The sequence below is a fragment of the Haliotis asinina genome, chromosome 11 (genome assembly GCF_037392515.1).
Source record: "Haliotis asinina isolate JCU_RB_2024 chromosome 11, JCU_Hal_asi_v2, whole genome shotgun sequence".
NCBI classification, from domain to species: domain Eukaryota; kingdom Metazoa; phylum Mollusca; class Gastropoda; order Lepetellida; family Haliotidae; genus Haliotis; species Haliotis asinina.
Window position 1 is genome coordinate 24,515,895 of NC_090290.1, and position 12,719 is coordinate 24,528,613.

Consider the following 12,719-nt stretch of genomic DNA (forward strand, 5'->3'; position numbering starts at 1 on the left):
TTGCTGAATATAGCTAAAAGTGGGTTAATGCCCAACTCACTCACTCACTCACTCTCTCACTGTACAGGTGGAATATTACTGACTGACATCAAACAATAAGTATGTAGCTTTATTGATGTGATATCGTTGCTATAATAAAATTTTAGTATGCTACTGTATCATTCACTGACTTACTGATGTGTCAGGGAGGCCAAAGTACACCTGTTCACCTTAACGATGTTATCTGTTGTCAGGTTGGGATGTATGGGACCATTGTGTACTCGATGGCATCAGTGGAGGTGATCATACTGCCGACCCCCCTCAAGAGTGTCATTGAAGGGGGGATGCAGCGCACCATTGGACGGCAAGAGACACTGTACTTGGATGGTTCCAACTCCCGTGACCTAGACAACCCCCACAATGCATCACTCAGGTAGGAGGAAGTACTACACCGATTCTGTCATACTGGCATCTCTTCAATGACTTCCTCCTGGTGTCTGAAAAGCTAGCTGTCGTGGTGGTCTTTTTCAATAACCATCTCTGTCAACTTCACTGAGACTTTCTCATCGATCATGTCGATACATGTTTAAGTGTCATGTGTTTTGAATGGATGCAAAGCTGTGGTTGCAGATCGGTCAGAGGTGATTATTAGGAAACAGTGCATTCGAAACTCCCTGGATTACAGAGGATGCTTTCATGCACGATGTAGTGAGTAAACCTGCCATGCCAGCTAGCTTGCCTTTGTTGACACTGGAGGGAGAACTCAAGGGAGATGCCAATGCGCCATTTCAAATAACTGTTGTGTTTTGCATGTTCAATCAGGAGATTTGCCTGGAAGGTTTTAGTGCCGGTTTAATGTACAGGTCACCTGTTACTTAAAGTCTTCAAGTCTGTAGGTGTTGTTTGATGGCTGCCTTGAAATGATCCAAGGTTACCAATGTCAAAGAACTGAGAAATGCTGTTTCAGGTTCAACTGGACATGTCAATCACTGCCTCGGTATGACCTGTGTTACAACATCACAGCCATCAACATCTACAACACCAACAACACAGACATTGTGTATGACAGTGTTTTGTCTCAGCTGGTGCTCACTTCAGCCAAGGTGGCGGTACCAGCTGGCTTTCTGCTGCAGGATGACAGCTACTTTTTGTTCACGCTGGTGGTTTCCACACCCGATGGCCGCAAAGCCACAAGTGATCAAGTCATAAAAGTCAAAGAGGATAACCAAACAATAAGGTACGTACGTTCAGTAAATGAAAAGAGCATATCATGTAGAACCGTCTTGTAAAAGGTAAACAAATAACAAGTTAAGGAGCTCAGAATGTATAATGAAATGCACTTTCATTGTTGATAAGGGAAATATGTTTTTTGCTTTATTATTTCATTGTGTGGAATTTGTGCAATGGTAATCATCATAACATCATTACATTATTGCATTTATTACATTATTGTTACACATTCTTTGGCACCACATGCTCTCAGTTTAATTCTCAGCTCCCTGGGGAGTAGCCTATGAAAATGTACATGTTGCTTTTGGCAGAGGCATTAAAAGTGGGCTTCACTACACATGTGAGTGTTGGGAATTGAATCTGGGTTGTTTAATGAGATTAAACTATCCTACAATTCACTTCCTAGCATATCAAACCCCAGAGCATATATTTTATTATAAAATCAACTTTGTACTCTCCTCATCCACTTAAGCTTGAATTTCCAGGGTCTCCATTGTAGAATTATTTTTAGATGTTTGTAATGTTTCTATTATTGGTATAGCTGTAGCATGTTATGTCATGTCATGTCATGTCATTTCATGGAAACTTTGCCAGTTATGTGTTTTCACTCACTCACTCACTCACTCACTCACTCACTCACTCACTCACTCACTCACTCACTTGCTCACTCACTAATTGCTGTATCAAAACCTGGAGATGACTGTTCTTCAGGTTAAGATTCCATGGTGACAAACTCTGCTATTTCTACAAATATGTAACCTTTATTTCCGTATGAGGCTTTCTGTTCATAATGTGACCACGTTAATCTGCACTCAGTTACAAGGGAAACATTCGTTCTGTTGTGCATTTACTACATGTTAGCAGGGAAGAATTCATTCATTACTTTGAATGTTGTTTGTCACAGTTCAGCTGAAAAGCTACAATGCAGATTAAGGAGGTCTTCCATTACTTATTATACATGAAAAATCGATTCCTTTGTTACTGATACCATGTGCTCATTATAAGCATTGCATAAGACCAGGGGAGATAACTCATTGTGTCCAGTTGTAGAGGAGGATCAGGATATAGCATGGCATCAGCATGTTGTCTCCATGAAGACTGACAACAGCTGAATATGTCCTACTGACATTCCACATTCAAAGACATGCTAATTTGATGCAACTATTTGGTTTTGTTTCATATGGAAATATGAAACAATAGTTCTTGATCCTATTGCATGCAGTGTTTTGGCAGAAAATTATCAACACGAAAACATTTTTTCATTTATACTGCAATGGAGATTCTATAATGAAATATGATCTGGTAGTCCATATTGATCGGAAAGGTTAGTTAGCTGACTGATAATGATTGGGTGGCTACATGTCTTTGCTTTCATCCATTGATGCATTGTTGCTCATGTCATCAACCACTTGTTTAATATACACTCTGAGAAGGGCTATCATGTTATGCCAAACAGTCTGGATTACCAAGTGGCATTGCATTTGATCCTACAAAACTTATCATTTGACCTGCATATAAGGAAACATATATGTCATTCTAGAAAAATGGAGTCCACTAATAAAGCACTTGTAATGCCAATAACCCTTCCTTGTAACGCTGGTAATACTGGTAACTCGAGTAGCCTTGTAACCCTGGTAATATTGGTAACTCTAGTAGCCTTGCAACCCTGGTAATACTGGTAACTTGAGTAGTCTTACAACCCTGGTAATACTGATAACTCTAGTAGCGTTGCAACCCTAGTAATACCGGTAACTCTAGTAGCCTTGTAAACCTGGTAATACTGGTAACTCGAGTAGCCTTGTACCCCTGGTAATATTGGTAACTCCATTAGTCTTGTACCCCTGGTAATACTGGTAACTCGAGTAGCCTTGTAAACCTGGTAATACTGGTAACTCGAGTAGCCTTGTACCCCTGGTAATATTGGTAACTCGAGTAGCCTTGCAACCCTGGTAATACTGGTAACTCTAGTAGCCTTGTAAACCTGGTAATACTGGTAACTCTAGTAGCCTTGTACCCCTGGTAATATTGGTAACTCCATTAGTCTTGTACCCCTGGTAATACTGGTAACTCGAGTAGCCTTGTAAACCTGGTAATACTGGTAACTCGAGTAGCCTTGTACCCCTGGTAATATTGGTAACTCGAGTAGCCTTGCAACCCTGGTAATACTGGTAACTCTAGTAGCCTTGTAAACCTGGTAATACTGGTAACTCGAGTAGCCTTGTACCCCTGGTAATATTGGTAACTCCATTAGTCTTGTACCCCTGGTAATACTGGTAACTCGAGTAGCCTTGTAAACCTGGTAATACTGGTAACTCGAGTAGCCTTGTACCCCTGGTAATATTGGTAACTCGAGTAGCGTTGCAACCCTAGTAATACCGGTAACTCTAGTAGCCTTGTAAACCTGGTAATACTGGTAACTCGAGTAGCCTTGTACCCCTGGTAATATTGGTAACTCCATTAGTCTTGTACCCCTGGTAATACTGGTAACTCGAGTAGCCTTGTAAACCTGGTAATACTGGTAACTCGAGTAGCCTTGTACCCCTGGTAATATTGGTAACTCGAGTAGCCTTGCAACCCTGGTAATACTGGTAACTCTAGTAGCCTTGTAAACCTGGTAATACTGGTAACTCTAGTAGCCTTGTAAACCTGGTAATACTTATAACTCGAGTAGTCTTGTACCCCTGGTAATACTGGTAACTCGAGTAGTTTTGTAAACCTGGTAATACCGGTAACTTGAGTAGTCTTGCAACCCTGGTAATACTGGTAACTCTAGTAGCGTTACAACCCTAGTAATATTGGTAACTCGAGTAGCCTTGTAACCCTGGTAATACTGGTAACTCTAGTAGTCTTGCAACCCTGGTAATACTGGTAACTCTAGTAGCGTTACAACCCTTTTAATACTGGTAACTCGAGTAGCCTTGTAAACCTGGTAATACTGGTAACTCTAGTAGTCTTGTAACCCTGGTAATACTGGTAACTCGAGTAGTTTTGTAACCCTGGTAATACCGGTAACTTGAGTAGTCTTGTAAACCTGGTAATACTGGTAACTCTAGTAGTTTTGTAGCCCTGGTAATACTGGTAACTCGAGTAGTTTTGTACCCCTGGTAATACTGGTAACTCGAGTAGTTTTGTAAACCTGGTAATACTGGTAACTCGAGTAGCCTTGTAAACCTGGTAATACTGGTAACTATAGTAGTTTTGTAACCCTGGTAATACTGGTAACTCGAGTAGCCTTGTAAACCTGGTAATACTGGTAACTCTAGTAGCCTTGTAAACATGGTAATACTTATAACTCGAGTAGTCTTGTACCCCTGGTAATACCGGTAACTTGAGTAGTCTTGTAAACCTGGTAATACTGGTAACTCGAGTAGTCTTGTAAACCTGGTAATACTGGTAACTCGAGTAGCCTTGTAAGCCTGGTAATACTGGTAACTCTAGTAGTTTTGTAGCCCTGGTAATACTGGTAACTCGAGTAGCTTTGTAACCCTGGTAACTCTTGTAACCTTGTAACCCTGGTATTACTGGTAATTCTAGTAGCCTTGTAACCCTGGTAATACTGGTAATTCTAGTAGCCTTGTAACCCTGGTAATACTGGTAATTCTAGTAGCCTTGTAACCCTGGTAATACTGGTAATTCTAGTAGCCTTGTAACCCTGGTATTACTGGTAACTCTTGTAACCTTGTAACCCTGATAATACTGGTAATTCTAGTAGCCTTGTAACCCTGGTAATACTGGTAATTCGAGTAGCCTTGCAACCCTGGTAATACTGATAACTCGAGTAGCCTTGCAACCCTGGTAGTATTTATAAACCTAACTACTCAAGTCCCCATGTAACTGTCGTAACCCATTGGTTCATTATTATATTTCAGCTTGAAGATAAGTTGCCTGCAATGCCGAGGAGGCCTAGTGAACATGGACGACAAGATCTCACTGAGGACAGAGTGTATCAACTGCCCAGACAATATTACATACACTTGGAAGATATCCTTGATTGAGAACAGTTTCTCAGAACCAGAGCAAGATTACCGAAGTGAATGCAGACCAGAGGATGCAAGTGGACAGCAGTCATTGGTCTTGTCCGTAGTGTCATGGATACAGAACAATGCCTCCACAACCACAACCACTGTGCCGCCAAAGGCCCAAACCTCATCATCTTTTCCTCCCTCCACAACGCGGAGTAAGCATCGTTTGATAAATTCCATTGATTGTGATTTCTATGGTTGTTGTAGTTTGATATATTTATTAGTTACACTTGCGGTTATGATACACGTTAGGTGAATCGATTTACAAAACATTAGTGTTAATATTAATGCTGTATATTAACTTCATCTGATAATTACTGACTTTGAACCAGAAATGTTAAATGTTAAAGAAACATATACCATCCCACTTCATTCATAACAGAGATAGGAAGCTGCAGTTCAGTTGGTTCAGATAATGGATGCGAGGAAATGATGGACAATTATCTGTGTGTAAAAATATGCTAAACGAATATTGTTTTAGATCACCCTTTTTGCGTCAGATGTATCTTGCCAAGGATCGTTTTAAACATGTAATCTTTATCATTCAGAAATTACGGAGTCAGTGCTGCGGAACAGAGGTCCTGCTCCTGGTTGTGGCCAGATGTTTAATGAAGACCTGTCTGATAATAAAGGTGATTGTGAAGCATAAATTATTAACTTTTCAGCTATCAATCAAGGGCATTCAGCATAGGGTTAAAAATGTTATTGACTTGTGTGCAAATGTTGGATATATAATTATGGATTTCATGCAAAAATATGTCACTTCTTTGATGAGATAAATGGAGATGAATACACCAGCGAGTGTGTCATATTGTTTTTACGAAACAAGTGTCAGATTAAGAGCGAGGGAAATATGGATTTTTCTGACATGAGTTTCGTATAAACAATATGATACACTCGCGAGTGTGTTAATTTCTTTATTATCCATTTGTATCTAACTTTCTATTTCTAAACAGCTCCACGTAAAATGAATTCAACTGTTGTCGATTGACGTAAAGGTCAAGGTCGCGTAAGAATACAGTGATATGGCACTATGGACGTAAACTCCATGTGTTTTCATTATCGAGCCGAGTTTATTTTTACCTCTTCTTGAAATCTCGTAGCAATAAACATGGTGTGTGAAAAATTATTTGTTCGTAATGTGTTGTATTTGATAGCATTTCATGGGTTTGTTCTCGTAGTAGCGAGACTGAACATTCGTAGTAAATTTGTAGTAAAAAGTTATGAATGAAAAAAGTAGTTCCACATTCCAGAGGGGTGATGGTCGGATAACTGTCCAATGAAAATCGTTTTAGGGTTTGTTACACTTGTGCAGCATGTGATTTTTATGTACTTGGTTATGTTTCACTGTGTGGATAATAGTCAGGAACCTTTGCAAGAGCAAAATGCTCAAGTGGCAGCAGACCCAAAACTTCTGATGGACGTCCGCGTCAACCTCTTTCCTCTGCCTGGTGGAAACTCTTCCGAGAAAGAGCCAATTGGCCCCGAAATTTTGGAGCTTCACTCTTCCTCTTCTTCAGTTGCAGACCTTACCGAAAATCCTGTTTATATTTTGTTTACATCTATTTATGAGGAAATTTGTGATTTACCTTAAGAGAAACGGAGGCCAATTAAACACCTAAACATGTCTTTTCCCAAAAATGAAATTGATGTACTTAATGAAATTATCTCTTTAAAACTTCCTGCGGACTGTTCATTACATGAAGTAAATTGTTGTGTCTATGCTGCCGCTCGAACGTTGGAGGAACTTCACACAGTTTCCAAAGAACAATCTCCCAATACTAAGAACAATAAACCAAGGAAAAACTGGTTTCAAGTTAAACTAACAGAAACAAGAAAATATATTTCCTGGATAGAGCTGTGCCTGAAATTAAGATCATTAGGGAATCCCATGTCTAAACGACAAAAGGCAATTTGGAGAAAATTAAAATTACAGTACAAAACAACAAAAGAAAAGGTACTGCTCCAAAGTTTGGACTGAAAGAAAGAAAAAATGGGAAAAGAAAACCAAATTTATCAAACAAAATAAACTTTTCAAAAATAATGAAAAGCAATTTTATAGGCAACTCAAAACAAGTGGTGATGGTGAGCATGATAAACGGCCTCCCATGGCTGCCAGTGAAATGTTCTGGAAACAGTTGTGGTCTGTACCCGGCAACTGTAACCTGGAGGCACCATGGGTCAGTGATTATGACCATGCAATGCATGAGAAAGTAACTAGGTCGTTTGTGTGTTACATCTCACCAGATTGCCTCAAAAGTGTCATTAAAAAGTCCAAATCTAATACAGCTCCAGGGCCTGATGGCATTCGAAACCGGTATTGGAAACTGTTTCCCTGTGTCCAAGCACCATTACTTCACTGTTTCAATTCTCTTATGGACACAGGTGATGTTCCTCCATGGTTCTGCAAAGGTCGCACAATACTCCTCCCCAAAAAAGGAGACTTGACTGATCCCAAAAACTTCCGCCCTATCACATGTTTGAATACTCAATATAAATTATTCACAGGGTGTTTGTCAAACCTCGTGTCATCTTACTGCTCGTCCAGTGAGATAATTTACAGAGAGCAGAAGGGGGCGAGAAAGGGATGTTGGGGGTGCAAGGATCAACTTCTTGTACAGAAAATGATTTTGGAAGAGGCTAAAACATACCACCGCAACCTCTCCATGTGCTGGATAGACTACAAAAAGGCATATGACTCTGTCCCTCACGAATGGATTCTGAAGTCTCTTCAGTGTATTGACCTCCCTGAGCGACTACTTGATTTACTCAAGTCTTTAATGAGTTACTGGTCGACTCAACTTGAGATGTACTCGCAAGGAGAGGTGCAGACTTCGGAATCTATTCCAATCAGAAGGGGAATTTTCCAGGGGGACTCCTTCAGTCCTTTGCTTTTTTGTCTGTCTCTAAATCCTTTGAGTTTCCTGCTCAATAGGGAGGAAGGTTACCATCCCGGGCCTCCTCAGCACAGATCCCCAACACCTCTTACTCATCTCCTCTACATGGATGACATCGAGCTCCTTGCCAAAGGAGATACCAATTTGAAAGAACAGGTTCTCCTTGTCGAGTCCTTCTCTGTTGATATTGGCATGACTTTTGGACTCGACAAATGTAATACTCTTCATTTGAAATGTGGCAAGGTAACTAATGATGGATCGGTCAAGTTACAAGGGGGAGGAGTTATTGAGCATCTCGTGGAAGATCAGGCCTACACCTATCTTGGAATGCAAGTTCGAGACAAACTGCAGAATGCCCAGATTTAAGATAAACTTCGGGCCGAGTATAAATCTCGTTTAAAGAAAAACTGGAGTTCAGAGCTAAATGCTTGAAACAAGGTCAAAGCCACCAATACTTTTGCTGTGCCAGTCCTCTCCTATTCCTTTGGAGTAGTTGATTGGACAAAACAAGACATCCAGGGTCTTGACCGCCTGACCAGAAGGATCATGTCAGATAACAGAGCACACCACCCTCGTTCCTCTCTTAATCGTTTATACATGCCAATAAATTCGGGAGGTCGGGGTTTGATTAATGTGGAAGCTCTTCACGATAGAATTCTATTGTGCACTTTTGCACATATTTATTTATCGGATGATCCTCTGGTGATGCACGTCAAGCCTCACCATGAAAACAAGGAATTCCACAGCTATTTTAAGCGTGCCAAGGTTGTTGGACACAATCTGAAATTTGAAGTTGATTTTGTTGATGGCGATGTACTGCTGGACGGTACAGTGATGGGAGTAAACCAGGTGAAGTCCTTCACCAAGTCTGCTCAGAGTCGGTCCTTTGTGGAGAAGCTTTCTAAGAAGCCATTGCATCGTGTTTACATGCAGTGTGTGGAACAGAACAGCAATCCAACCGACTCCTTCGCCTGGATGAAGTCGGCTGGTCTCAAATGTGAAACTGAGGGCTTCCTTTTTGCAGCTCAGGACCAGTCACTTCCCACTCGCAATCGCCAGAATGTGATTCTTAACCAAAATGTGAACATGAAATGTCATCTTTGCAATGACTTTACAGAGACTGTCCAACACCTTGTCAGTGGATGCCCTTCCTTGGCACAAACAACATATCTTAAAAGACATGATGGCATGGCTCGCTGCTTTTACTATCGTCTCCGCCATGCCTGTGGCTTTGACCCCAAGGTCCATCCATGGTACGACCCTGAACATGTCCAGGGTGTCCTGGAAAATGATGCTTTTAAGCTTCTCTGGAATAGGCCAATATACAGCCTGAGACGAATTCCAGCCAACAAACCTGATCTTGTCCTTTTTGATAAAACCAATGAAATTATTTATATCACAGAATTTTCTGTCCCTTTTGACAGCAATGTGATTGGCAAGATTCAGGAAAAGCATGATAAATATGCGGACCTTGCTCCCCATTGTTCTTGGTGCCCTTGGTTTGGTACCTCCTGATCTCTTGGCGCAGATCAGGAGAGTGCCCGGGTTCTCCACCGGGAGCACAGCCCTTCTGACAATCTGGGTAATGCAGAAGGCTGCAGTGTTGGGTAGCCTCCATATTCTCTGAAAAGTTTTGGGTGGGTTCGACTAGGCAGTGTTTCCTGGGAGAAGTCCCATTCGCTGTCTGGGCTGCGTGTAGAGGGGGCGAGGGCCCTGAGCTGATGATGAGCTTGACCAGCCTGACTGTGCCAGGATCACCCGAACCCTCTCTGCTGCATTTCATTTCTAATCTGTAAAACATAATCATAATAATATTAAGGGTCGTTTATGAAGCACCTGTTTCCTCGCACATGCATGCTCTAAGTGCTAACCCATTATTATATTAGATGATGTCACATGACTTTATCCCACCAGGTACGCATTTTCTGCTGTGTGAACAGAGGCTCAAACTCACTTGCCTATGGTGAGATCACATGTATCACATGTGCTTTTTGTGGGGCCTAGAAATAGAAATCTAAACACGCAATCAAGCATCTAAACACGGTCACCCGTCCAAGGACTCTACCCGCCCAATGTTGCTTAACTACAACTGATTTGTGACCTGAACTCTCCACATGCCACCTACAGATAGCTTGATATTAATCTTTGTGTATGCATGCACAATGCTGTTTTTAAAAATCATGTGTCTGACTGACAATATTCATTGTTTAGTTGCAGACGACCTTCACCTTGACCTTCTGCAAGAAGGGCTGAGCAATGGAAGACAGATACCACGAGGTTTGTAATACCTTGGAAAGAACCATTGTACCATGCTACTAATGAGAGATTGGAATATGTTTGTAAGGATAAACTTGGCCATTGAGGCACCCAAGGCTTATCAGGGTTAGTGAACAGTGCTGAGATGGGACAATCAGTTGCTTGGATAGGGTAGGGCAGAGATACTCACAGGAGCTGTACATGTCATGTGAGGTATTGTTTAATGACAGAGACAATAAAACAAGGCGAGTACCCGGTAGGATAAGGTTATTGGGTTGGGCAATATGTAAATGTGGACTTCCATTGGAAGTAATAGATATACCGAGCAGCAAAAAGAAATGCAAGTTTTGAAAAAATGAAATATCAGAAAAATAAGTGTTCATGTTTATGTCTCCCATTTAAAAACTTGACAAAAAGCAAGAGTTGCATATTTTTTGCTGCAGTATATGTATTCTTTCATTTTTTCTGAACTTTGGTTAAGTCTCAAACCATGGTTGACTTGTGAATGACATGGGGCCCTGTGACAGTAAAAGACAGTGTTGCCGAGAAATGTGTTTAGTTCATCTCGGTGAATTAAGATTGTTACTTGGAGATCAATGATTGATGCTCATGTTTTTGTGCTTTCATTGCCAACAGAAGCAGACAGTGGCTTGCCCCAAGTCGTCAGGGAGGGGACCTCTGGCAAGAGACCTATTGGTGAGTGCATCTTTGGTTTCTATGGTGAATATTTTAGTTGTAAGCCTTTTAAGATTAGCTTTTTCAAATTTCACATGAATCAAGAACAGCAATATAAGCATGTTTGTTTGATTGCTTCAGGGCGACCGCAGGTACTTACCAGTGGAATTAATGAAGGTATGTGTCAAGAAAACAAATCCTAGACTATTACTCACACAATCCTCCCAAACCACAGTTCATCTTTACAATTGACATCATCCCAATCCAGACATTCAATAGTCAGTACACACCTCTTAAATCCACCTACTTGAATAACTGTCCTTCGGTCCACTTCCCTTCAGTCCACCTAAACCAGTCACCTTCAGTCCACTCACCTTTCAATCCCTGCAACTCACAAGTTTAATCCGGTAGGTTGCTGGTTTAATAGCCAGGCCATGATGTACCAGGTATGATTCCTGTTGTTTCCTTAACTTTCTTCAGGTAATCCTGATTTGTGTAGTCAGATGCTGTAATGTTTGTCAAGCGTTCAGTCTTTCCTTTCAGAATTAACACAGTCCAATCCTCGGAACAGAGGCCTCCCTCCAGGTTGTGGCCAGATGTTTAGTGAAGACCTAGATGAGAACAAAGGTGATTACTATCTCTGATTATAAACATCACAGATTCAATGATTCGAGAGTAGGTCACCCAGTAACCATGCTTGCCAGAAGCAAGTGAAATGTGTATTCTGTGGTCACAATGGGTTCCCTCTAGGTCAATAATACGCTGACAGTGTGAAAGACCAGCTGTCCATGAGTAGGTTTTGCAGATTCCTTTTCTTATTGTGACCCACTGGTTTGACCATTGAAGATCAAACTAAACCAAGTATACACTGCACTGACATTATGCCATTTGTTTCCCATAAGAAGTATATCATACAATAGGTTGCTATGCTACGAACACTTTTTTGATCAGGATCCTGTTCAGCAGTAAAGAACATTTTTCTTTTTTGTGTATGTGTGCTTGAATTATTAACTGCTTGATATTTATGGTTGTTGGTCCGGAAGAACTCCTATAATGACCACCTGTGGCTTTTGTGCCCATGGAGTCTGGATAGAGGGGTTTACTATTACTATGAGTGTTGTACAAGCCCACCATGTGGGGTGGGACTGTGTGACCTGACTGATACATTAATCTTGGATAGTATTGATTAGGTTATCAGTCACTTTGTTGTCTGGTCTGTGTTTACTGTCTGCCATCATCTACCTGGAATATTTATGGTTCTGACTCAACAAAACATCTTTGTTGTGTCAGAGAGGATGATTTGCTATGATTTAAGTTTATATGCATTTGCAAGAATAACATGTATGGAGCTATATAATGAAAGTGATATTTAATTTGTATTGATGGTTTTTATTCAGACGCAGACAATGGTGTACCTAGAGTGGTGGTTGAAGGGATCTCTGGCAAGAGACCTTTTGGTGAGTGAATCTTTGGTTTACTGTTACTATTTTGCTGTTTGACACTTGTGGAAATAGATTTCCTCACCAAATTTCATCAAAAAAACAAAAACACAAGTGAAATCATATTTGTTTATCTACTTTCAGGACGGACCCCACACAGTTCCAGTGGAGGTAATCAAGGTATGTTTCAAGGTTCCATATTATTTACATATTCAGCAACT

General features: G+C 40.9%; 1 protein-coding gene across 2 annotated transcripts in view; it reads left to right on the top strand.

Moving 5' to 3' along the window:
• The window catches only part of LOC137255652 (polycystin-1-like protein 1), a 242,293-nt gene that overhangs the window by 149,764 nt on the left and 79,810 nt on the right, over positions 1–12,719 (top strand). For both annotated transcript variants that reach the window (XM_067793125.1, XM_067793126.1), the window contains 10 exons: positions 234–412; positions 947–1,216; positions 5,079–5,386; positions 5,780–5,863; positions 10,340–10,405; positions 11,021–11,080; positions 11,201–11,236; positions 11,603–11,686; positions 12,457–12,516; positions 12,643–12,678. In XM_067793125.1, coding sequence (XP_067649226.1) covers positions 234–412; positions 947–1,216; positions 5,079–5,386; positions 5,780–5,863; positions 10,340–10,405; positions 11,021–11,080; positions 11,201–11,236; positions 11,603–11,686; positions 12,457–12,516; positions 12,643–12,678 — 1,183 coding nt within the window. The remainder of the gene's footprint in view (positions 1–233; positions 413–946; positions 1,217–5,078; positions 5,387–5,779; positions 5,864–10,339; positions 10,406–11,020; positions 11,081–11,200; positions 11,237–11,602; positions 11,687–12,456; positions 12,517–12,642; positions 12,679–12,719) is intronic.